This window comes from Eptatretus burgeri, chromosome 8 (assembly GCF_056783735.1).
Source record: "Eptatretus burgeri isolate ZD-2024b chromosome 8, Ebu_testis_v1, whole genome shotgun sequence".
Classification (NCBI taxonomy): domain Eukaryota; kingdom Metazoa; phylum Chordata; class Myxini; order Myxiniformes; family Myxinidae; genus Eptatretus; species Eptatretus burgeri.
In genome coordinates, this window is record NC_140968.1 from 93,915,049 (window position 1) to 93,943,021 (window position 27,973).

Sequence of the window (27,973 nt, forward strand, 5' to 3'; positions counted from 1 at the left end):
TTATCTGTATTGAAATATATATATATATATTTTTTTTTTTAACACTGAATGGTGATAATGTGTTCTTTGAACTCTTTTGTTGTAAATGCAATTCAAATCAAAATTCTGTATAAATTTGCTGTTGTATGTACAATTTATTATTGTAATTGACCTGTAGTGTGTGACGTCATAAACAACAAAAGGGTCAGCTTGTGGGTTTGACACTGTTTGTACTATTGCAGCAGTACAGTGGTGCAAAATCCCACCAATCAGTATCTACAATCAGTATCAGTCATAATGCTTGATCTACAGAGAAAGTCTTTGGAACTCGTGTTCGTGGCATCATCGACCCTTCCCAGACTGTTGTGTTTGTTGAGTGACACAAAACATTGTGTATCATTACATGTGAACATATAACATCTTGCAGCATGTTCAATGCACAGTTACACCCATGGTTGGTATATCACATGGCTCGATTGCTTAATGTCCCAACAGCAAGCTACTGTGTTATCTTTTACTCTAACTGTGCTTGCGGGGGGGGGGGGGGGCTGGCAACCCTCCCCCCCACCCCTCCGACATTTTTTCGCAATTTTTATGCAACCGCTGGAGATTTTGAATTCTCTGCTCATTACTTTTTCTCTACGTCTCTCGCTCCATGATATTTTCAATTTTTTTGCCTGTTATATGTTCAGAAAAGTCAAATTCATGAATAGACATCATTTACATATTCATAACTTATGCAAATTGAAACATTCACCCAAAATAATGAGTAAACATTATGATTTTCAACTTGACAAACATAATTCTTTGATATTGTACACTTTTCATGCAATCACATGTATCCAATTTCAAGAATTGCAGGTTTCTGTGCAAAATGTATAAAATTAGCATATTGCATAACTAATTTGGCAATAATTAGACAAATTAACATATTATGAAATTTTTTTTTAACCATCGCGTTCACTAGATGATGATCAATGCGTATGCAAATTTTCAAGTTCATCGGACCATTGATGGCCGAGATCTTAGTGGTAGGGGGCGAGTGCTGGGAGCCACCCCCCCCACCCCCATTCAGCAGGGGTTAAAGGGTAATTTAAAAAAGTCTAAGTTTAAACCACTCACTACTCCAGCCATGTTCATGTCTGTTTGCATTTGTGTATTTGTCCAATGTCTTTATTTGTTTGGACTGTTTCATGCAATGAGGTTTAAATTATCCATCTCTGCCAGTGATAATCGCCATGGCTGGATCATTTGATAGAGATGTCCATTTTGCGGAATATGATTGATTCCCTTTTATGACGTCACACCGCATCATAAGTATCATTGACGGTATCTTTGTGTTGTATCTTCTCTCACAGTGGAGAAAACGATATGTAACTTCAATGATGAAACAATTGTTTGAGTAACCTCCTATTTTGAACTATTCCTGCCTCAGTTCCACCATCGGTTTATATTGGATCAAAATGACAAGGAAGTGTCCAGATGCACTTTTGAATTGAATAGAGTGTGTCTGCATCATAAAACATGAATTTTAAAAGATGAAGTAAACTCGTGCACTTGTATTTATATCATGTAAAACAAGTCTGGAAAGCACGATATGGGAATGAAGCATTAAGTTTGAACTAAAAATCCAATCTCAGCGAACAAAAGCTCCATAGAGAGTAGATTCCATCGTGTTCTGCTATCGCTCTTGTTTAACGAACAGTAATTTCAGTAAATTATGTACAACCTATCATAATATAGTTTCACTGGAGGCTCCTTGGGAAGGTCTTGTGGATCTACTGGTTGTATAAAGTAAGCTTATGAGTCAGGTGGTGCAAGTGTTCCACCTGAATGTGCAGTATACATCCTCCTGTGCCCTTTTGTGGGCTGGCAGGATGTAGCTTTGAGGTATGCTCACTCATCTTTAAACTGTCTAGCCTGGGTTTGAATCTTGACCCGAGCTGTAAACTGTAACTCTGGGTGTTTCGCAGAGAGAACGATTCATCAATATGTTGTGACTGTCCATCGCAAGGACATTAAGCTCGAGGACCTTTCTATTAGCACTGGTCATTGATGGACCTTAAAGATCCCTGTTTTTTGTGAACAGTGGGCACTGAACAAATTAAAAAATTCCTGCCCAAACACCCACTGCACTTGGAAACCATGGAGAGGTTGCCAATAACCCTGCAATGGTCTGAAAACAGGATGGTCTGGAAAAAAATAATGTTTGTCTGTCTATGAGCAGGATATCTCAAAAGGTTGTGGATGGATTTGGACGAAACTTGATGGACAAGTTGGGTGTGTGACAAGGAAGAAATGATTCGATTTTGGTGAAGATTTGGATCCGGCCTATCATTGGGATACAAAATGTAAATTGCTTAACCTTACAGGTATGTGCTCCACCTGGTGCCATTCCAGTGATCAAGTGTAATGACCATTTTTCATTTGGACATGCTTTCGATAACTTTAATATTATTTCTGGTCTACACAATGAGGATCAGAGATTGGAGTGGTGGGGGGGGGGATTTCACAACACCTTTCTTACTGGTCTGGTGTTTACAGACTGCCAGGAACTGACTTTGCACGATTTACAGACAAGTCAAATGTTCATGCCGCAATCATGGTGGCATTTTTACCTCCACCACCAAAGGTGAATGGAGGTAATGTTTTCACCCTGTCTGTCTGTTTGTCTCTCTGTTTAATTACCTGTGTACAGGATGTCTCATAAAGTTGTCAATGGATTCAGACAAAATTTAGTGGAGAGGTTGGGTGTGTGACAAGTACGAAAGTATTTGATTTTGGTAAAGATCCGGATCCGGATCTGAGAATTTTTAAAGTGATTCTTCACCATTGAGAGATTAGGCTAAAAACTATAAATAGCACGATATTTCAAAAAGTTGTGCACGTATTCGGACCAAACTTCGTGGAAAGGTTGGGTGTGTGACAAAGAAGAATTGATATAATTTTGCTAAAGATCCGAATCTAGATCCAGATACGAGAACTTAATTTATTTTTAAAGTGATTCTTCACCATTGAGAGATAGGGCCAAAAACGATAATAACATGATATCTCAAAAAGTTTTGGACGGATTCGGACCAAACTTGGTGGATAAGTGACAAAAACAAGCCAATTCGATTTTGGAGGTGTGTATCCAGACCCGACCTATCGGTGGGAATATGGGATATGAAACGCAAACTGTTCAGCCTGGCAGAGGTATGCACTCAACCGAGTGCCATTCTTGTTTCCTTTTGGTGTGTATACACTGTCGAAAGTTGAGTGTGAAAAACACTTACTCAACTGCCAATGCATGACTATATATATATATATATATATATATATATATATATATATATATATATATATATATATATATATATATATATATATATATATATATATATATATGTTGATGTAATTTAGCGAGCTATTGTGTGCACCCTCTGGCTGCAGGTTACATCATTTTCTGGGGGCATGGCTGTGCCGCTGATGCAGTGCCCTCTATTACCAACCAGCACTGGTACTCATTTCACCAACCTCGGAAGGTTGACAGGCTGAGTCAACCCCACCTGATGTTAATTCAACGATCCCAGGAGCTCCAACTAAAGACCCTAAGATCTTACACCAGCTACCTTTACCGTAAAGCCATCATCAGGCTTTTGATGTAAGTAATTAGGCCAATTGTGTTCCATTTGAGGTGGTAGTGGGGAAAGGGTGGGGGGGGGGGGTTGCTCATACAAGGTTTCCTGTACAAGCGTTATATTGGCAGTTGTCCTTCGGTCCCAAAGAGAGACGTTTTATTTATTTTTATTTTTTTGGTACACAAGACTCAAGGCTTATGGAAGAGTGAGAACAAAGAATACATCAGGATGCAACATAACAAAAGGAACACCACAAAGAGAAGGGGGAAATTCCAACAGCAGAGTCGAGGGATAAAATATACTGAGACAGATGAGGGGTAGTGGAGAATGCAAGGGGTGGACAATATGGATGCAGAAGCAAAATTGGGAGGGGAGGGGATAGATAGGGTGGTTTAACAGGTGTGGAAAAGATCATGATTTTGGATTGTGGATGAACGGAGATGGTGGTGAATGGTTGTCATGAAGACCTGGAGGGAAGAAAGGGATTGAAGACAATGTTGAAGTTCGTGCCACAGGTGGGAAAAAAGAGGAAAAATGAATGGAGGTGAGCAGTGGTTCTGGATTTTGGGAATTTTACTCGAAGGGCTTGCTGGTGGACCAGGTGCATCCTGTAAATACCTGGGGTGGACAAAGCACTGAGAGGGCAGAGGGTGCAAGACTAGGAGGTGGAAGAAGACAGAGAGACCACTTCCCTGTCGGTGATGGCAAAGTGATCGGCCCGAACAGTCCTGCATCAAGCTGAGGAGGAAAGCCTTGTGTATGGATATATCAGGTGTGCCAAGGAAGGACTTTGCACGCTGGAGGATGCCCAGTCAGCAACTGGTCTTGAAGACCGACTTTGAAATGTGGCTTTCCCAAAAGAGATCATGGCTGAGAGTGAGACTCAAGAGTTTGAGTGACTGAACTTATTTGAGAGGGTTGTTGAGAAAGTAGATAGGAGGGTTTGCATTATGGTCCTTTCGGCGAGAGAGAGTGATTGTGTGGGATTTTTCTTGGTTAAGACATTTTCCAAGTGTTTGACCAAATTGTCATTTTGTTAAGGTCTGAAGAGAGGGAAGAGGCTGCAGTCTGTTTGTCATAAGGATGAGGGATGTCATGGCAGAAGGTGGTGGTCTTCAGCCAAGAAATAAAGATAATTTTCCAGAGAGTCAGAGAGATCATTGATGAATGTTAAAGATAGGATGGGGCCAAGAACACAGCCTTGTGGAACTCCAGCCTTTATAGGGAGAGGAGAAGAAAGGATTGCGTTGAGACCCCCGTACTGGCTCTGAGAGTAGAGGAGGTCAGGAACCCAAGAGTGGAGTTGGCCTTCAATGCCATAAGCACAGAGTTTGGAGAACAAGGCGTGATGGGATACCAGACTGTATTGAAAGCTCGAGATATGTGAAGAGAGACCACTCTGATGTCATATCTGATATTGAGAGCCTCCATGCAGTGTTGGAAGAGTAAAAGTAGCATGTCCAAGGTAGAGTGACCAGGTCTGAATCCGAATTGATGATCTAAGATGAGGCTGTTTGAGAAAATTTTCTATCAACTGTGATGATGGATTCCATGACTTTGCTGATGATTGGAAGTAAGCGTATTGGTCTGTAGTTAAGGGGATCCGTTTTTGCACCTTTTTCCGGGTAATGTAGTGACCTTGGCAGATATCCAAGCAGATGGAAGATGACCTCTGGTGAATGACAGGGTAAAAATGTCAGAGAAAGGATGTGCAAGAGCAGCAAATTGATTTTGTTTGACAAGTGAGCATATTCAGATCTATGCTCACTTGTGCCTTCTCAGGTGCAAAAGACACAGAGTCCAGGAATAGTTCGGTGTAACTGGGAAGGAGAGAGAGAGAGAGAGAGAGAGAGAGAGAGAGAGAGAGAGAGAGAGAGAGAGAGAGAGAGAGAGAGAGAGAGAGAGAGAGAGAGAGAGAGAGAGATAGATAGATAGATAGATAGATAGATAGATAGATAGATAGATATATATATATATATATATATATATATATATATATATATATATATATATATATATATATATATATATATATATATATATGTATATATAGATATATAGATATATAGCTAGATAGATATATATAGCTTCTTCTTTCGGCTGCTCCTATTAGGGGTCGCCACAGCGGATCATCCGTATGATCCGCATAGTGATTTGGCACATGTTTTACGCCGGATGCCCTTCCTGACGCAACCCTGGTCACCTCTTACGACACAGGGATAAGAGATTATATATATATATATATATATATATATATATATATATATATATATATATATATATATATATATATATATATATATATATATATATATATTAGTTGGGGATGTAAGATTTGGTTGCAAACACAGAATGGAGAATTGAGGCAATTCGGCCTTTTCATGAGTGGTGTCAACTGTGGTACCATTTTAGGGGAGGGAAGGGATGGAGGAGGAGCATACACCAGAGACAGCCAATAAGGCACCACCAGGTTGTCGAGGAGGAGGAAGGCAATTTTGAAAGTTTAATCATGATGTCAGACAGATGTTGTTTTCTGGCTCTCCTGAGCATGGCCACATACTTCTTATGGCTTTGTGGAATGATCTGAAGTTGCTTTTGCTCAGTTTTGCCTTGCAGGAGGAGAATGCATCTTTCAAAATGTGAACTACCTGGTCAATTTGTTTGTCGTGCAGAAATTGCTGCCAAAACGTCAGCCACACCCAAAAATTGCAAGGAGTTTAACCTGAGCCTGCGTGGTGTCAAGAAACCTCCAAAAAGGACCAGACCACTTGCTTCCTGCAAGTCCAGGCAATAATTTATAATTAGTTCATGGTGCTATGACAACTAACTTATTCTTCACAAGGGACACTGCAAAGGATCTTTAACACCAACCAATCTTTAACAAGCAGCCGGGACGCCCAGTTTTGCACCCATCTAAGAGAAGGTGAACAGATTGATGTGTTGCTCTTAATATGAAACACCAGAATGATAGGTTATAGCTGGGTCGAGATTCGAACCAAGGCCAGACAGCTCAGACGTGAGTGTACATACCATGCTCTCAGCTCTCCTGCCAGCGCAAAGGCGGTGTGCAAAGCTGCAGGTGTAATATCCATGTCGAGAACATCCCTTTTATACACCGAGCGCTATCAAATCAACCAGCTGAGCACAGCCCCTCCACTGACCGCTAATTTAAGGAGGAAAAATTTATGAAGCTACTTTAGGTGGCCTAATCGACCTTTCTGGTTCACTCTCACCACCATTAAGTCATTGACACGTGCGTTCCACCAAAACTTTCGTCTTTTTCCATGTTCGTCTTGCTGGGCGCGGAGGTGGGGATATCCATCAATTTGGCCATGAGCACGAGTCCAATTAACCGGGAGGTTTTACAGCGCGGGAAGCACGTGTGCAGCCTGTTCTGCCATGGCTTATACAGGAACCCCCCGTGGGATTTCTCCGCCAAAGTTAAAGGAAAAGCTCGCCCGCACTCAGACTGCATGCAGAGTGAGTGAACTCGCGCCGGTCCACAAGTCTCATCTGAACGCATTGGCTTTTTATCGGAGCTTCTCGCTCCAAAGGGCACTCCAGTCGGGCTTTGCCGCTTGGCTGCGGCCTGATTTATCGGTCTTAAATCCTGGCAAGCGCCGTGTCTCAGGCCCCAATCACGCGTACGTCAGACCGGGAGGGACGGTGCATGCCCAGGAAGGATGCAATGCGATGTGCAGGATCAAGAAGGAGGAAAATGCAATGAGTTCCACCCTACAGGAGATCCTGATCTGCATGCGCAACAATGTCCCAACTCCACAGAATTCCGAGAGACGTCCAAGAAGAGCGCGAAACTCGCTCAAACGCATCACCGTGTCTGCAGCACCCCATGAGTAATGGACCGAAGCCCTCTCGTTGATTAATGCCGCCAAAGATGCTGAAAAATGACCAACCGTGAAGCCCCGCCTGAAGGTCGTCAGGATTTCCGCAAGAGCGAGTCGTGAAAATGGTCTCGAAAAATTTAACGGCGTGAATCTATATGCTCAAGACGCCGCCATGCGTGGTGCGTTCACCTTATAGGCCCAATGTGACATCGACCATGGTGAGCGTTTGTGAAATGCAATGGAGTGGGGCCTGAACACTTCAGAGAGAGAGAGAGAGAGAGAGACAGACAGACAGACAGACAACAAAACATGAAATAGTCCATTCTCTAAAGGTTAGTGCAGAAGAAACACCGAGAGGTTTACTTCATAAGTTATCCCATAAAGATATTGACGCTTCACATGTGGCCTTTTGATAATGGTTATAGCGTTTAGCTCGGGTATAAAGAACGAGACGAGACGTATATATACATTATAGACGCAGATATGGATGGCTGGGCTGATGGTCCTGTTGCAAATCAATATTGGAATAGCCCTCAGAGCGATAAACCACACAGCTTTGATGGGTGATGATCTATGGCGAGCATTTCCAAAAGAGCAGATAATTTTGAAATCATAAAGCTTGTCCTTCCGAATGAAATGTTCCTTTCCTGCTGCTGCTTGTACAGAGACGGCGATTGTGCGTTTCATCTCCGTTTGTGCATTTAAGCTCGGCTATGCACCCCTCTTGTCATTCCCTGGTGGGGTTTCCCTGATTAATTGAGTGAATTGTCAATGCGACCTTTTGAGTTGAAGGGAATCTTGATGCCAAGACACCGTCCAAGTAAACATTCTCCTGGGCGATATCATCATAAATAATTTATGTGATATTGACGAGTGCGCACACATTGCACACACTCACACACACCTTGCTCTGGATCCACGGAAGTAACCTCATCAATGAGCGAGCACACTGATGCACCCTAACAACCAATAAAATAATGTCCAAAAAACAAGAAAGGTGACGCATCCACTGTACATGGATGATTTAAAACTCTTTGCACCAAAAGAGAAAAAATTGGCAGAACAACTGAAATTTGTGAAACGGTACTCTGATGACATCCAAATGGAATTTGGACTAGATAATGTGTGTCGAGTTCACATCCGTACAAGGTCGACCACCAAAAACGGACACAATGAAAATCGACTGGGATACAACAATACAGGAACAAGACAACAAAGCATCTTAAAAATTTCCTTGGAGTAGAAGAGGGCCACCAAATTTGTCATTAAAATGCACAAAACAATTCTCAAATAATACCTGCATGGAACAAGGATGATCTTGAAAACATACCTCTCCCCAAGAAACAAAATCAAAGCCATAAACCAACCAGCAGTACCAGTGTTACAATGCAGCCGCAAAATATGAAAATGGCCACAAGCGGAAATCAGAAAACGAGATATCAGAACAAGGAAACTCCTCACTATCAACAAATTGTTCTGCAAAAATCAGTGTGTCCCGAGAATATACCTGCCAAGGAAAGAAGGTGGCGGCCTGATGGAACTCAATCAAGTGGAACCAGAAAAGATATCTCTCACTCACCTTGCAAAAACTTCCAAAAACAAGTGTGAAAAGAAGATGTCATGCACCAAACAGAAACAGCAACAGATACAGCCCGAACAATTGCAAAAAGACAAAAAAAAAAGAAAAAAAAAAAGAAACGAAATATCAATAGATATACACCATCATCTGGGAAAATGACAAAAGATCAGGAAGGTATAAAAAAAAAATCGAGTTGGACAGATTGTGAATCGACAAAGAAGACTCTTTGGAATGGCTAAGATGAGGTCAGCTCAATTTGGATGGAGAACAAATCATTTTAAACTCTTAAAGGTAGGCAACGCCACGTCCCTCCTCCCACCCCTTCCCCTCTGTCCTCCAATCACACCCCTTCTATATGGATGCCAACCCCACCCCTTCCCCCTCCAGCCACATGCCCTTTCCTCTGGATTCCCACCCTTCCCCCCCCCTCCATCTGGACTTCCAACCAACCCCTTCCTCTCCCTCCTTCTACCCCACCCCTTCCCCTTCCTTCTCCCACCCTCACCTCCCTTGACCCACCTCTTACCCCTCCCACTCCACCCCACTTCCCTTTTCTCATTAAAGGATCTGAAGGGTCTTTGGGGTCTTAAAGGGTCTTTGAGATCTTAAGGGTTTTGGGGTGTGAAGAGTCTTACATTGTCTCCAAGGTCTCCAGTGTATTAGGGGTCTTACATGTCTTAAGACTCTTTAAAGGTATTATTTTCAGGGTCTTTGGGATCTCATGGTTCTTAGGGGTCTTTGGGGTCTTCAAGGTTTTAAAGGGTTTTTGGAGTCTTCAAGGGTTTTAAACTTATTCGGGATCTTAAAGGGTCGAAAGGGTCTTCAGGGACTTAAAGTTCTTAAATTGTCTTATGAATATAAATGGTATTTGGGGTTTTTGTGGTCTTAAGGTTCTTCGGGGTCTTCAATGTCTTAAAGGGTCTCACTGTTCTTTGGGGTCAAAAGAGTATTTGGGGGTCTTAAAAAGTCTTCTGAGTCTTAAGGATCTTTGGGTAGTTACAGTTCTTCAGGGTCAAAGGGGTCTATCCATCCATTGGGACCATACTCTGTGCAGAGCGTTGGTGCTGCCAAAGCAGTCTCCTGGGTTATTGGGCACAATCCTGGACGGGTCGCCACTTCGACACAGGATACCAGCAAGCTGGTACTCATTTTGCCGAGCTCGGAAGGATGACAGGCTGAGTCTACCCCCACCTGGTATTAATTCAACAGCCAAACGGGATTTGAACTCAGGACCCTGGGACCTCATGCCCACCACTCTAGCCATTAAGCCGACACCAGGCATATCCAAAGGGTGTTTGAGGTCTATAGGGTCTTTGAGGGTGTTGAAGGGGTCTTAAAGTTCTTCAGGGTCTTTGAAGACTGAGGCGGTGGATGAAAATACCCTTAGGACAAACCCTAGGTCGGACTTGGTCTGTGTGCCAAATTTGGTGGTTGTTGGTACAACGATCTTTTCAAAAAACGCTAACATATCGACAGACAGACGGATGACAAATTTTATTTATTCGATGCCCAAGACCAAGGACACTACACCATTGGCTTTAAGAAAATGGCAGGACTGAACAAATTGGGCAAGTGTAGATTTTCAAATTATAAACAGTAAGCATGAGCCACCTCCTATCCGGATGTAAAAAAAACTCATGTCAGAACATCTGAACACACAAAGGCATAGCAAGATATGTCAAGTCATCCACTGGCACATCTACAAAAATCTCAATATCCCAATTTCAGAAAACTCATGTGAACATATATGCCTGGTGTTGGCTTAATGGTTAGGGTGGTGGGCTTGGGATCCTATGATCCTGAGTTCAAACCCCACTCGGCTGTTGATTAATACCAGGTGAGGTGAACTCTGCCTGTCATCCTTCCGAGGTCAGCAAAATGAGTACCAGCTTGCTGATATCCTGTGTCGGAGTGGCGACCCGTCCAGGATTGTGCCCAATAGCCAAGGAGACTGCTTCGGCAGCACCAACGCTCTGCACAGAGTATGGTCCCAATGGATAGATGGATGTAAACGTGAACCAAATACAATCATTGAAACAAAGAAGCTCACGTACGACTTGATGATCCCATTGAAGCATAAACAGAGAAAACAAAGCACTGTGACTGGATATAGAACTGATGTGCAAAAAAAGAAAAGAAGGTTTTGCCAAATGAGGTTTCAGTACCCAGCAATTTTAGCTTAAACAACACAGAAATCAAGAAAATGACCAAATATTAAGATTTCAAAAATGAAGTGAAAAGATCCTGGAAACTGGAGTGCCAAAATGGTACGAGTGATAATTGGGGCTACGGGAATGATGCATAAGAACCATACAGAGATCTTATAAAACATCCATGGGAATATTACTGCAAACTAACGACAGTTGGAAGCTGTCTGGGGGCTCAGTGACAATCCTCAAAAGAGCCATCGGAACAAAATATTGAGAACAGAAAACTTCACAAATTTATTCCATGAATCGTGATCCTTCACTGAAACGAAGGTGGATACTTCGAAACCTGGGAGGACTCCATTCTACCTTCTAAAACCCGCAGATAGAGATAACACACACACACACCACACACACCCCTGTGTCAGTTTTTACAGCAGTCTGTCTAGTTTGAAAAGTTTACAAAGTTAAAACCGTTTTTCTTTCACATAACACACCAACAATTAGGATGGCACTCAGTGGAGCGCATATGTCCGTCAGGCTGAACAGTTTACGTTTTGGATCCCACTGATAGGCCAGATTTGGATCTAAACCTGAACCAAAATTTAATTACCTTGTTCCTGTCACCTACCCAACTCATCCACCACGTTTTGTGTCATCATCTATCCATAACTTTTGATATATTGTGCCTATCTCTCAATGGTGAAGAGTCATTTAAAAACGAAAAAAAAAAATAATTGAACTGATCCGGATCTTCACCAAAATCGTCGTCCTTGGCACACACTCAACCTGTCAACAAAGTTTCGTCCGAATCCTTCCATAACTTTTTGAGATATCCTTCTCACAAACAGATAAACAGGGGCGAAAACAAAAACCTTTGTCCACCTCCAGTGGCAGAGGTGAAAATGACATTCCAATCATATGGACGCATTGTGTTCACGGAGAGATTCATCTTGAGAAAGCAAGTGGTGAGGTGCGTACTTAACATGGATTACACGACTGTTCATCTTGCACCAAGTTTCTTGGAATCCCATTGAACGGTACAACTCAGTTGTGTGTAATAGTACACACAACGCATCCACATCGGTTCTGTGCTGTGTGTTTCAGTTCATCGCCTTATATTATGCTGTGCTCATATGTGCACGGATACAGATATATACCGATGTACTCGTGATCAATGGTTTTCAATGTCTGTATTCATATCATAGTATTCTGGACCGGGTAAGGATAAGGCATGTGTATACGGATACGATTATTCCCATTGCACATGTTGCGATTGAAATGATAACCTGCAATGCCACCGGACAGCGAATTACCACCAGTGAGGTCATAATCTTCAACAAATGGAGTATGGAGAACAATGCTGACCATTCTTTTCTGATCAGTGCTGAAGGAGTTGAGAAGTTGATGGAACTGATGAGGGGAAACCCTTGCCTCCACGACCAAAGACTCGCTGAGTACAAAGATACTAAAAAAAAATACACATTGTCTGGGTCAGCATTGCTCGTACACCATATGTGCCTCCCTTTCGATTTCTTGTTACCTCCACCACCGAAGGTGAAGGAGGTTATGTTTTCACCCCTTTCTGGCTGTTTGTCCATTTGTTTGTCCGTTTATGTGCAGGATGTCTCAAAAAGTTGTGGACGGATTCGGACGAAACTTGGTCGACAGGTTGGGTGTGCAGCATGGATGAATTGATTCAATTTTGGTGAAGATCCGAATCCGGATCTGGATGTGAGAATCATTCAATTTTAAAGTGATTCTTCACCATTGAGAGATTGGGGCAAAAACTGTACTTAGCCTGAAATTTCAAAAATGTATTGATTGGGCCCGATATGTTCTCGGGGATCAGGCATTATGCGGCGGAGGTATGCGCTCTACCGAGTGCCATTCAGTTCTTGTTTTTCAGTATGTTTTTATAAAGACCTGGACAAATTTGGTTGTAAATATATTTAGAACCACAACTAATACAACGATACCCTTTGTTTTCTATGATACAGAAACTCAAAGTTTTGTGCATACCATCAATACACTTCTAAGTGAGCTTCGTTTGTCATGCGCAGGACATTGAGGCAATACAGGAGTTCTTGCCATGTTCGGCTCAGCATGTCTGTGTCCACCATTGTGCATGCAGCTGTGATCTCAGAACGAAGATCATGCAGGCTTGCCACCTTGGTATTGAAGACATCTTTGAGAAACCCCCAGAGAAAAAATATCAAGGGGAGTTATGTCTGGTGATGATGGGGCCAGGTGCTTTTGGCCGTCTCGACCAATCCAGCGACCTGGAAAAATTTTCATTTGTGATGGTTCAAATGGCGAAGGCCCAATGAGGGGGGGTGCCGTCCTGTTAAAACATCATATTGAGTTGCAGGTCTTCAAACTGTGGGAAGGCGAGTCTGTCCAATATGTTCATTTAAATTGTTGAGGTCACTATATCCTCCACAAAGAAAAACGACCATGGCAAGAACTCGTGTACCACCTTGATGTCCTTTGCATGATAAACGGACCTCACATTGAAGTGTATTGGCAGTGTGGACAAAACGTTGTGAGTTTATGTATCATATAAACCAAAGGGTATCATTGTATCATTTGTGGTTCCAAATATATTAACAACCAAAGTCGTCCAGGTCTTTTTGGAACACCCGTATACTGTTACGAATTTGGAAGCTTACTGCACACAACAGCCAGGTCCCAAAGATCAGTTATATCGGTAAGTATGTATGTGTAGTCAGGGTCCCGTCCCTTTGTTTCATGGGTGATTAAATGTTCGTGCGCTGCGGAGTTATTTTGATAGTCAGGGTTTTCTTTTATCATTTACTACTACTACTACTACTACTACTACTACTATTACTACAACAACAACAACAACACAACAACACAACAACACAACAACACAACAACAACAACAACACAACAACACAACAACACAACAACACAACAACAACAACAACAACAACAACACCTTCGCCTCGCTCCATCCTGACGCCATAAAACGCTCGCGGTGGGCGGAGTTCAATGAAGGACTTGGCATCTCTCTCGACCAATCAGAGAGATGCCCGCGAGTTTGCCGTCGTTCGGCCAATGGGAGCCAACGCAGGATAATATTACTCATCTTCCTGTTTGAGGGGCGATCCACCGTGACACCCGCCACGCCCCCCCACCCCCCCCCGGTCCAATCAGCGGACTTGGTGCCCCTTTTGGCCAATCACAGGGGAAACGAGCGGATCGCGTGCCAAAACCGTCCAGGGGGGGGGGGCGGGTTACGAGAGGGAGTCCCCTCCCCCCTGGACGGGGAGTGAATAGTTGATCGGCGCAATCCGACTGGGGGCAGTTGGGGTTTGCCGGCCGGATCGTCTCGGATCGCCTGGCCTTGCCTGCTGGCGCTCGCTGCCTTGTCCGCCCTTGTGCTGGTTGGCATCCGTCCTTCATCCTCCGTCCCTGGTGCTTGGAGTGGCATCGTTGTGGGTTCGAGTCCCGTCGAGCCAGAACGTCGAAGACCGCATGAGGCGGACAGGTCCAAGCTAGCTCTGGTTTCCAGCTCACCTTTCCTCGAGCTGGAAGCCTTCAATAAAGACCCGACGGGGTCCGTGTGTGTGTGTGTGTGTGTGTGTGTGTGTGTGTGTGTGTGTGTGTGTGTGTGTGTGTGTGTGTGAGACCGCTGTTTCTCGACAACCGCTGGTCCGATCTAATTGAAACTTGCCAGGTATATTGCTGGGGACCTGAGGATGTGCCTTTTCAAGGTTTGATATTAATCGGACAAGTGCTTCCCAAGTTATGGCCATTTATTTACCAAACCAATGACAAGACACGTTGCTGCGTGGGCGTGGCCGATGGGGAAGGGAAGCTCAGCCACATTCCCCATTACGGGTTACAACGTTCGGGCTTCTGGAGAGTGATGACTTCCTGTATTCCAATAATTTCTCGATTTCTTATGCGCATTTATAGATGAACACAATGCCCCAAGTTATGATCGTTTTCATATTGGACGGTGCATAAATTTGGGGAACATCAGAGTTAGCTGGTATGCTCCGAAGCAGGAAGTAAATTATTTTTTGCACGTTTTTTTTCTCCTCTTTCCTCTTCTCTTTGTGTTTTTCCTTGCGATGACATTGGGAAAAGGCAAAATACGTTGGCGCTAATTGAATAATTGGCCATTAAGAATAAATTGTGAATAATCGTAACTGCCATATGCGAACTTCCGGACAGTGAGGACTTCACTTCCGGAGAGTGACGATTACTGTATTCTTTCTCGATTCTTTCTTTCTCGATTTCGGTACTTTCTCGATTTCTTTCTCGATTTTCTTAAACCCAACACCCCAATCCAGTCAGTGACGATTACTGTATTCTTTCTCGATTTTTTTTTTCTTGATTTATCGACTTACTGTATTCCTTCTTTCTCGATTTCGGTACTTTCTCGATTTCTTTCTCGATTTTCTTAAACCCAATACCCCAATCCAGTCAATGACTATTACTGTATTCTTTCTCGATTTTTTTTCTTGATTTATCGACTTACTGTATTCTTTCTTTCTCGATTTCTGTACTTTCTCGATTTTATTAAACACAATGCCCCAATCCAATCATCATTTACGACAGCGAAGGAAGGAAGCTGTGCGTCGTGCACGCGCAATGGAATCTGACGAAGCACGAGCTGCTTGCTTGACACGCAACGCAACGCGCATGACAAGGCGTCGTGCAGCTCAAACGAATGAAGAACGAACTGCTCGCTTGGCAGACAACACTGAATGCGAGGCAAGGCGCCGTGCAGAGGAAACGGATGAAGAATGAGCTGCTCGCTTGGCAGACAACACTGAACGCGAGGCAAGGTGTCGTGCAGAAGAAACAGATGAAGAATGAACTGCTCGCTTGGCAGACAACACTGAACGAGAGGCAAGGCGCCGTGCAGAGGAAACGGATGAAGAACGAGCTTCTCGCTTGGCAGACAACATTGAATGCGAGGCAAGATGCCGTGCAGAGGAAACGGATGAAGAACGAGCTGCTCCCTTGACACGCGACGCTACGCGCGTGACAAGGTGTCGTGCAGCTGAAACGGATGAAGAACGAACTGCTCGCTTGGCAGACAACACTGGACGCGAGGCAAGGCGTCGTGCAGAAGAAATCCCTCACCAGCGAGAAGACCGGCAAGTAAGGGATGCCCTACGCCATCAGGACGTACACCGTGCGAGACTCGAGCAGGCTCACCGTGAGAATCGCAACCTTGCTCGATACAATGATACAGATTTCTTCCGAGAGCAACTTCATGTTGAGTACAGGCACGCGTTAAGCAGGACCTCATTATTTCAATGCACGAAATGCTCACATTGTGATGCTTTTGTGTGGACCGAGGAGAGAAGAGGATTTTGCTGCAACCACGGCAAGGTCGACCTTAAGCATGATCCTACGAATCCAAAACCCGGTTCAATTCCATCACAACCTCCAGATGCTATTAAAAACCTTTTCCTTAACCAGGACTTTGTGAAGCGTGCGAAACAGTACAACAACGCGCTGGCAATGGCAAGTATCGGTGTCCGAGAGATAGGTATGCCTGGCTTCAATCCTGGAGTGCGCATACAAGGTAAGGTTTACCATTACATTGGTGCTCCTCTTGCCGATCTGGGTTGTACCCCACGCTTTGCTCAGATCTACTTTCACGATCCAGCCCATGAGCTGGATTTTCATCGTGCCCACACCTCGAACAGTAGCCTGAATGAGCATTTTTTGCTAAGAGTACAACAGGCCATTCATGAGTGCAACCCATACGTCCAGCAATTCAAATCAGCCATTGAGTTTGTGGTTCATAATGATAGCGCAAATGAACTGAAAATTGTGTTAACAGGTCGCACGCAGCGACGAGATCTTCATCATGGTAACGTCAACCTTCCCTCACCAGACAGCGATGTGGCTGTCATTGCTCCAGGGGCAATGACAACAGAGCAGTTTGGAAGGCTGGCAGTCGGTGTTCACCTCAGAGGAGGAGGTTTACAGACAATAGATGCCATGCATCCAGCGTATGACTCTCGATCATACATACTTTTGCTACCCTGCGGCTCCCAGGGTTACCACACTGAGAGCAGGGATAACGCCAACATCTTTCTACCGCTACCATCTCCAAGTACGTGATCCTACTCATCACTTCAATCTACTACTTTGTGGTGGAAAGTTGACACAGCAGTACGTATGCGACATGATGGCAAAAATTGAGTCGCACCGTCTCAATTGGATTCGCTGCAACCAGAAGTCAATTAAGGCAGAAAAGTATAAGATCATCGTTGATGCGTTGAACAGTGACGCTGAGGTGCTACCTGGACGCCTCACCATTCTGCCGCCGTCAATTTATGGGTCACCACGTTGGTATGCCAAAGAGTTTCAAGATGCAATGGCGTTGGTCCGAGTCAAGGGAAAACCTGACTTTTTCCTAACATTCACCTGCAACCCAAAGTAGCCAGAAATTAAACAATCACTTTTTGAGGGTCAGTTGGCCAATGAAAGACCTGATATCATCGCCCGGGTGTTTCATATGAAGGTGGAAGCACTCAAAGCAGACCTCCTCAAGAATGATATCTTGGGGCATGTGGACGCTTATGTGATGGTGAAGGAAACGCAAAAGCGTCACCTTCCCCATATACACATGCTCCTGACTGTGGTACCTCGTGACAAGCCCAGAACACCAGCAGATGTCGATCGCGTGGTCTCTGCTGAGATTCCTGACAAACGCACAAATCCGGAACTATACCGTATCGTGACATCACACATGATTCCCGGCCCATGTGGGGAATGGAACATCTCGAGCCCTTGCATGGCAGACCGGAAGTGCACAAAGGACTATCCCAAAGCCCTACGAGAAACGACAAGCTTCTTTGATGACTCCTATCCCCTGTACAGAAGACGGTTCTGGCATGCGGTTTGAAAGTTTTTTGTTTTGTTTTGTTTGCACCTACGGGCACGCACCTATGGGCATGCACTAGTTGTTAATAAATGCCCCTTTTGTTGAATGTCCCAGCTCGTCCTTGTCCTTTCTACCATTGGTTTGCCGCGCTGCGAACGGGAATTAGGAGACCTCATTGTTGCTGTAATCGTGCAATCGGCCCGGCAGGATTCTGGTACTCTCCGCTCGGGGTACGACTCGGATCTGACTCGGTAACGGCCCAGATCGCGCAGATTCTGCCGAGGGTGAATTTCCCCGGTAGTTTGGACGACGTGGGTATTTAGGTATATTGAAATTGGCAATTGACCCTATCCAATGTGGTCGACCTATTGGCGATCTTCGGTCCGATATAAGGGACCCGTGACCTTTCAGATTTATCTGAAAGGTACGACCTAAATTCCGGGTGTTCGGTGGAGCCGACTCTACTGCTCCCTCTAGCGGTCTTGCTCGCCACCGACACCCGGCCCCACAACAATACCACAATATTATCATCAGAAACTCATCTTCCAGTGGAGAACGTTGCATCCTTGACATAGCTGGTGGCATTTTGCTCGTTTGTGCAGGAAAAACCTATTTCTGTGCTTGTGACTCGCTTTAAATTTGTATCCATATCCATATGTTGATGTGAACGTATCCATATCCATGCATATGTAGATGTGAATGTATCTGTATCCATGAACATGTCAATATATCCGTGTACAGTGCCTTCACAAAGTATTCACACCCCTCCACTTTTGTCACATTTTGTTGTTACAGCCTGAATTTAAAATGGATTAAAAAAAAAGAAATTGTCACCGATCTACACAAAATACCCCATAATGACAAAGTAAAAACATGTTTTTAGAAATTTTCACAAATCAATTAAAAATGAAAAGGTGGAATGTTTTGCGTCAATAAGTATTCAACCCCTTTACTACGACACTTCAAATTGAGCTCACTTGCATCCAAATCCCTTTGATCATCCTTGTGATGTCTCTAAAACTCAATGGGAATCCACCTGTGGCCAATTCAATTGATTGGACATGTATTAGAAATAAACACACCATTCTATATTAGGCTCCACAGTTGACATTGCATGTCAGAACAGAAACTCCACCATGAATTCCAAGGAACTGTCCAAAGAACTCTGAGATAGAATTGTGAGGAGGATCTGGGAAGGATATCAAACAATTTCTGGAGTGTTGAAAATGAAGTTTAATCCACTTTTAATTCAGGCTGTAACGCAAGAAAATGTGACAAATGTCGATGGGTGTGAATACTTTCTGAAGGCACTGTATACATGAACGCAGTCTGATTTTTTTCAACATGTTTTTGCCGCATCCGAATGTCATATCCGTATTCCTAATCCGTATGTGTGTATGTGTGAATGTAGCTTTACTCCTTCGTTTTTGTTTTTTAAATCCTGTGGTGCTGTTTATGTGATGCATGCACAATGCACATGCACATGCACTTCAGTTGTGACATGGACAAAACGATCTATGCTTTCAATGTCCTGTGCGTGCTTCGTTCCATGCCACGTACATGCGGTAAGATAGCATAACAAGCGTGCTGTGCACCTGCACTATTTGAGCTACCATTTTCTCTAGTTTTCCAGTTTCTACGTGACATGAATAATTGCTGACAGTTCATTCACTGAACTCAGACTCGAGGATTTTTGAGTGTATCGCAAAGGGAAAGTCACACACCTCCAGGTTGAACACTGTCATTCAGATCACAACACAAAACTCTGTGCATTTTACAATCTCCCCACCTGATCAGCAATCTATAGGGTAGGCAACATCATGGTAGGCCTTTTTAAGATGATGCAAGTGGCATTGATCCAAAGGCCTTTTTATTGATGTATTGATCGTGGTATTGATCCAAAGGCCTTTAATAACTGTGGATGACCTGCCTGACTAGAGTGTATAGGTTACATGGTGTCCTTCGCAAAGAGTATGTGAGTATCACCAGCACCCGAGATGAAAACCAAATTAGGAAGGAAGCAAGTAGTCTGGTCCTCTTCGAGGTTCCTTGACACTAGGTTCCACTGTACTTGTTATCTTGGGGCATGGTTGCTGTCTGGGAAGCAGCTTCTGCACAAAAAAAGTGACCATATGGTTCACATGTTTCATGTGAATGGCTTTCTTCGAATATGAAGGGCAACTGAAACACACACACACACACACACACACACACACACACACACACACACACACACACACACACACACACACACACACACACACACACACATACACATACACATACACATACACATACACATACACATACACATACACATACACATACACATACACATACACATACACATACACATACACATACACTACCCCATAATGACAAAGTGAAAACATGTTTTTAGAAATTTTTACAAATCAATATAAAAAGAAAGGCTGAAATGTCTTGTATCATAAAGTATTCAACACCCTGAGTCAGTAATTTGTGGAAGCACATTTCGCAGTGTTACAGCTTTGAGTCTTCTTGGGCACGTCTGGATCAGCTTTGAACATCTGGATTTGGGGATTTTTCTCCCATTTTTCCTTGTAGATTTTCTCAAGCTCTGTCAAGTTGGATGGGGAGTGTCGGTGAACAGCAATCTTCAAGTCTTTCCACAGATTCTCAATGGGATTCAAGTCTGTGATTTGGCTGGGACCACTCAAGGACTTCCACATTCTTGTTCTGAAGCCATTCCAGTGCTGCTTTGGCTGTATGCTTGGGGTCACAGTCCTGTTAGAATGAAATTCTTTGCTGCAGTTCAAGGTATTTTGAACTCTGAAGCAGGTTCTCCTCAATAATTTGCCTGTATTTGGCTCCATTAATTGTTCCCTCTGTCCTTACAAATCTCCCAGTCCTTGACACTGAAAAGCATCTCCATAGCATGATGCTGCCACCACCATGCTTCACGCTAGGGATGGTGTTAGATGGATTATGAGCTGTGATCAGTTTCTGCCAGATGGAGTGCTTTGCATTCAGGCCAAAGAGTTCAATTTTCGTCTCATTAGACCACAGGATCTTGTTCCTCATGCTCTCAGAATCTTTCACGTGCATTTTTGCAAGCTCCAAGCATGCTGTCATTTGTCTTTTTCTCAGGAGTGGCTTTTGTCTGGCCATTTTCTAATAAAGCCTGGATTTGTGAAGAACTGCAGAGATTATTGTCCTTCGGCAGGTTCGCCCATCCCAGCCAAGGAACTCTGTAGTTCTTTCAGAGTGGTCATTGGGTTCTTGGTCACCTTCCTTACCAAGGTCCTTCTTGCCCAGTTGTTCAGTTTGGTCGGACGGCCAGCTCTCGGAAGAGTCTGTAGTCCCATGTCCTTCCCATTTCCTAATAATGAAGCTCTCTGTGCTCTGGGAACTTTCAACACTATAAATTGTTTTCTACCCTTCAGGAGATCTATTCCTCCTCACAATTCTATCTCTGAGTTCCACGGACAGTTCCTTGGACTTCATGGCAGAGTTTCTGCACTGACATGCACTGTCAACTGTGGGACCTTATATAGAAAGGTGTGTTCCTTTCGAAATCATGTCAAATCAATCGAGTTGGCCACAGGTGGACTTCAAGTTGAAGACATCTCAAAGATGATCAAAGGAAATTGGATGCACCTGAGCTCAATTTGGAGTGTCATAGGGCCCTGTCACACCTGGACGTTTTAGTCAGCGTATGGCAAGGTCTCAAAATGTATGTAAAATCTGGCGTACGCTGAACTATTGATGTTTTTTTAAGTTTTGGGCGTATAATAACGTGTTGGACGTATGCATAACATATTAGTAACGTACACAGAACGTTTCAATCACATATAGATAACTTGTACCAACCAATGCTGAGCGTGTTGTCGGCGTTCACAACCTATGCCCAACGATAGTCTAACTTATGCATAGCGCGGCAGCGTATCGCCGACAATCACGTGGTGTAGGCTATTAATAGGCTGCGGCTCGACGATTCAAATCATAACCGCACTAGGCATCGAAGTGTGAATCTGCTGTCACTCCTTGACGTTTTAGCCAGCATATGCCGACGTATGAAAAATTTGCCGAACCAAGCTGGCACACGTCGAATACGTTATGGGTAAGTTTGTATACGTTAAGAGCACGCTGACATACATCGTAGTACGCTGGCATACGTCGTCATACGCCGAGTAAGTCGAGAAATTTTCAGCATGTTGAAAATGTATCGACGTACTCAGCGTATGACTCACACGTTATGCATATGCTGGCCATAATTTGTAGACACACGTAGAGGTAATGGTTAGCATCAGTGTTCCAGACTCCCTGCATTTTTTTTTTTTTGGGTTTTTATCTTGCCAAAACGAAATTTTTGCAAGATATGTTAGTCAGCTTGTATGGTTTTTTTTGTTTGTTTGTTTGTTTTTTTGTTTGTCTGTAATCACCTAATAAAAAAATCTGCAGAGCACAGTTATCATTGGAAATTTTTGTAACTTCGCATATCAGAAGCCTATAGAGGTCCCTTTCAGCACATAAAAATTTGAAGGTCAAGGTCAAACGTCAAGGTCACTTTGTCGCAAATCAGGGGAGTTGATGAAACTGTTATTTTTTGAGTAATTTTAATCTAATCGTCTCCAAACTTTATGGGAATGTAGTATATGGTCTGGCGCTCAGCTGATTAGTTTTTGGTGGCGATTGGCCTTGACCTTCATGGTTAGCGCCTGAGGTCAAACATATTTTACCCCAAGGTCAAATTTTCAAGTTTTAGGAACCATAGCGTGTAGTACCTCAAATTGAACACCTCGATGAGTGCTTTCTAGATATGTCAAGCTTGAGACATTATGACGTCATTTGGTGACGTTATGAGGCAAACACATATTTTTCATGGTTACTCTCTAGAACGATTCTCATCGGAATCTCTCGTAGGCAGATATTCCTCAAGGAGTCGCTCCTGGTGGATAGCAGCTCTGTTCACCTCAGTGTCACCTTAAAGAAGTCATACGTGGTCACCTTTTGGCAAGATTCGGGTCATCATGCGGGTGACATTGGTTTATTTTTTCTTCGGTATGACGGTGATGTTGACACTTCGATTTCTAGTGCAGTTATTATTTAAATCGTTGAGCGGCAGCTTATTAATTATATTATATTATAACCGCACTAGAAATCGAAGTGTTAACATCACCATCATACCAAAGAAAACAAAAAAAAAACAGGTAGTCTGGAGCACTGACGCAACCTATTACCTTGATGTGTTTCGACTTATGAGTAACGTACAATAACGTGTGTCAACGATCGCGTAACGTGCCTACAACTTATGGCCAGCATTATGCAGAACATGTGAGTCATATGCTGGCATACGTCGAAAAATTTCAAGCATGGAAGATTTGTCTAACACCTCTGCGTAGTATGACGTATGCCAGCGTACAAAGACGTATGCCAGCGTACTACGACGTATGCCAGCGTGCTCTTAACGTACACAAACTTAAGGGGCTGTCACACCTTGACAATGAGCCAGCGTATGCCGATTTCTGAAAATTTTTTTCTAAAACGCTGGCACACGTCGAATACATTATGGGTAAGTTGTGTATACATTAAGAGCACGCTGAAAAACACTGCCATACGTCATAGTACGCTGGCTTTAATCGTACTTTGCGGTTGTCTGCAAATTTTAGCATGCTTGAAATTTTACGACTTGTGCCAGCGCATGGCTCACATGTTCCGCATATGCTGGGTATAAATTGTAGGCACGTTATGCGATCGTTGACACACGTTACTTGTAAGTTACTCATAAGTCGAAACACGTCGAGGTAATGCTTAGCGTCCCCAAAACTTATTTCTAACCTGAGTAACGTGCTTTGAATCTATGAGTAACGTACCTCCAACGCATATTGACGTATGTCGACTTATTTGATTGACATCTTCCGGACGACCACAAAACTTACTGAACGTGTTTCTAATTTACAGCTACCGTATAATGGCATATTGGCAGCGTTAAAAAAAACCAACACCAACTTCCGATATTTCGTCACGTGCTGTTACGTCACGTCTGATTGCCTCTTCAGTTTGCTCGTCTTATTCTTAGTTCCTCCTCTGTGAATATTTTCTGTTTGAGGATATTGTCACGTCGACGTCGAAACTTAAAAGCAAATGTCCGAATATGTTTTAAAATTCGTGATAGACTAAAAAAAAAAAAACAACAACAACTTCAGTTATTTCGTCACGTGCCTTCACGGAGCCAAGGAGAAAATACGTTCCGGGAATGCTAAACATTACCTCGACGTGTTTCGACTTGTGAATAACTTACAAGGAACTTGTGTCGACGTGTGTCAACGATCGCATATCGTGCCTACAACTTATTCCCAGCGTTGTGGAACGTGTGAGCCATACGGCAAGTACGTCGTAAAATTTTCAGCATGCTTGAAATTTCACTTCGTACTAGGCGTATTACGACGTATGGCAGTGTTTTTCAGCGTGCTCTTAACGTATACACAAGTTACCCATAACGTATTCGATGTGTGCCAGCGTTTTAGACAAATTTTTCAGAGGTCGGCATACGCTGGCTAAATCGTCAAGGTGTGACTGCGATGTTGACACTTCCAATTCCCAGGCGGTTATGATTTAAATCGGCGTGCGGCAGCTTTTTAATAGGCTACGCCACGTGATCGTCGGCGATACGTGCAGCACGCTGTGCATACGTTAGACTATCGTTGAGCATAGGTTGTGAACGCCGACAACACGCTAATCATTCGTTGGTCTAAGTTATCTATATGTGATTAAAACGTTCTGTGTACGTTACTAATACGTTATGCATACGTCCAACTCGTTATGAATACGTCCAAAACTTTAAAAATAACATCAAAATTTCAGCGTACGCCAACGTTTTACATACATTTTTATACGTTGCCATTGCTGGCTAAAACGTCAAGGTGTGACAGGGCCCTTACCCATAACGTATTCGACGTGTGCCAGCGTTTTAGACAAATTTTGCATACGTCAGGCATACGCTGGCTAAATCGTCAAGGTGTGACAGGGCTTATGGCAACGGGGTTGAATACTTATTGACTCAAAACATTTCAGCTTTTCATTTTTAACTAATTTGTAAAAATTTCATGAAACATGTTTTCACTTTGTCATTATGGGGTATTTTGTGTAGATCGGAGGCAATTTTTTTAAATTTAATCCATTTTAAATTACAGGCTGTAACGCAACGCAATGTGAAAAAAGTCGAGGGGTGTGAATACTTTCTGAAGGCACTGTCGGCACAGTAAATCCCATGACAGACAAATGTACTTGAATCACACGGGTATTAGTAGATGATGGACATATACATATGGCAAACTGTTCTATCAGATCCTACTCGTTCATACATCCAATGCTTGTTCCTACCTGTCTCATTGAAAGTGTGATACTTCTCAATCCTCTCCTGTCCTCTTTCATAAGCATATGTATTTGTGCCGATGGATGAGCAACAGGCATCATGGATTGCACGATTTTGTATAAATCTGCTTGGAGGATTACAGAGATATTAAAAAGAGAGAGAAGGATAGATTACAGAGAAAAAAATTACAGCACAGGCAAGAAAGAGTAAATCGGTCAGCATAATTAAATAAAGTGACCAATTGCATCATCAGTTTCATCACATTGCATTGACCTTTCAAATGAAAGGATACTTTCAAGAAAAATAAAAGTCAAGAAAAATGTCCATGACTATAGACATCCAGCAACATATTCAATGTGCAATGCTATATCGGTGGAATTTCAAGAACCCAACTCCAACTAGTCTGGCACTTGTGTGAACCTTGATGACTTTATTAAAATAGTATGTTGCATTTTCACATCCAAAATACTGTTCACCTTCAGATAGCATTCCTAAGTGCATATCATATCAGTTTGGGCTTAAAGGGTAAACTACATTTACAGTATGCAAGTCACCAAATCTCAAAAACTGAGAGTTGCTGTATATATGATTGTTATTTTAAAATTTCACTTTGCATTCTCTTTGGAAAACAATGCAAATTAATCTCCAGTGAATTGCTGCACCATCTGTATGTAGGCACCCACATCTTACCTTTGTCGGTTCCTGATCGACTCTGACTCATCACACAGTTTGATAAAAGTAAAGAAGCACAAACGTAATACAATTTTACATCATTGTTGCTCCCATAACCAGAATATTGTTCACCTAGAGACATTGCAAACACATTTTGACACCTGTATAAGCCTGAAGCCCTTTTCTGAAGGTCTCCATCTTACCTTGTCAACACAACAGTTGACGTGGTCTTAAATAATAGAAAATGAGCAAACTTTCAGAAGTTACTTCTTCAATTCTCTGCCTATGGCATTCGAGGCCTTCCTCCATGCCTCCCTCATTGAGTTCCTCCACATGTGTGCAAGCGAAGCGTAACTCTTGACACCATTTTCCACTGTGCTTAAACTGGTGAGGCTGAGATCGATGTGTATGCCCAAAGGCAGCGTTTTGGATGCAATCGTTTTTATAACAACTTCTCTGTTGCCATGAAAACTTGCTATATCACTTTTTCAATGATTACACTTTGTGCAACAGTTTCTGATTCCCAATGACAATCTGACAGGAGCTGCATCCCTCAGAACAGATCAGAAGCTCGTCCGGTTCTGAGAACATGACATTTAATCCACCAATGTCCCACAATGGCATGGACAGAGACAAGGATAGATATGGGGACAAAGACCAAAAAACCCAAAAATGGATCCCCAAATGTAGCTTGTATGAAGAATGAAACGAGATGTGTTCAGAGGATATCACCCCCTGGGCTTTGGCATTTTCAAAGGTTTGAATGGGATCAGCAGTAATCGGCGAGTCCTGTCGGAGGGTGAAGAAAAATTGAGTGCCTTCAGACATGTCTGACCTTGCTATCTATATATAAAAAACACAAGTGAAGTTTTGTCTTCTGCTTTGCCAAATCAATATGGGAACAAGTTTGTATACCCAAAGGATAAATCACAAGTGAAATAAGTAAAATGTCAAAATTATATTATCATACTTTCAGAAGAATTAGTCAGGTGCACTGTACCATTTTAAGCAGGCTGGGGGGATAGCCGAGAGGTATCTGTACTCACCTCTAAGCTGTCTCTCCTGGGTTCCGATCTCTACCCAGCTATATACTGGCACCCTGATGTTTCGCAGCAGGGTGTGTGCTGTACACTATGGGGGAATGTTAAACTGGGCGTCCCATCTGCCACCTTTAGTTAATGGACATTTAAGATCCAACGGTGTCTGCAAATAATAGGCGAGCTATCGCCATCACTATGGCCAAATTACAAATTCCTGCCTGGACTGTGGGTAGCAAGTAGTCTGGTCTTCTTGGCGGTTTCTTGACACCAAGTTACATTTTTGGCTATGTTGGTGTGGTTGCTGTCCTGGCAGCAGCTTTTACACTGTAAAAAAGAAAGAAAAGAATGACCAGGTGGTTCACACGTTTCAAGTGAATGGCCTTCTGATGCGAAGACACCACCAACAACACACTTTTAAAAGTAAATTATAAATACATTTAATGAGGGAGGAGGGGTATGAATGACCTTAGAACAGTTAAAAATGTATAGCTCAGTAATCTCTGTGTTCAGGTAATTTAGCCATTTTGAAGCATTAAGTAGGGAGATGTTAGCTTAAGAATTGTCCTGTTTGAATGTGCATCATATGAGGGGTGATGTGTTGTTCAATAAATAGCCAGGGTTTGACGTGAAGGACCTGCATGTAAAACCTTCTGAAATCTACAGGTGAGACCTTGGGAAAGAGAGAGGAGTTTTGAGAGAGGCATCATTCAAAAAGAGGACGTGTGTGTGTGTGTGTGTGTGTGTGTGTGTGTGTGTGTGTGTGTGTGTGTGTGTGTGTGTCAGTCAGTCAGTCAGTGTGTCTCCTCCATAACTCCAAAATGATGAAACCTAGCAGCCTGAAACTTTGCATG

General features: G+C 43.1%; 1 protein-coding gene across 1 annotated transcript in view; it reads right to left on the reverse strand.

The window, feature by feature from the left end:
• Window positions 1–19,638: 19,638 nt before the first annotated feature.
• The window catches only part of LOC147022302 (uncharacterized), a 443,667-nt gene continuing 435,332 nt past the window's right edge, over window positions 19,639–27,973 (reverse strand). Inside the window, exons 3-4 of the mRNA XM_085893035.1 lie at window positions 25,419–25,534; window positions 19,639–20,164 (exon numbers count right to left, since the gene is read on the reverse strand). Coding sequence (XP_085749161.1) covers window positions 20,063–20,164; window positions 25,419–25,534 — 218 coding nt within the window. The 3' untranslated portion in view covers window positions 19,639–20,062. The remainder of the gene's footprint in view (window positions 20,165–25,418; window positions 25,535–27,973) is intronic.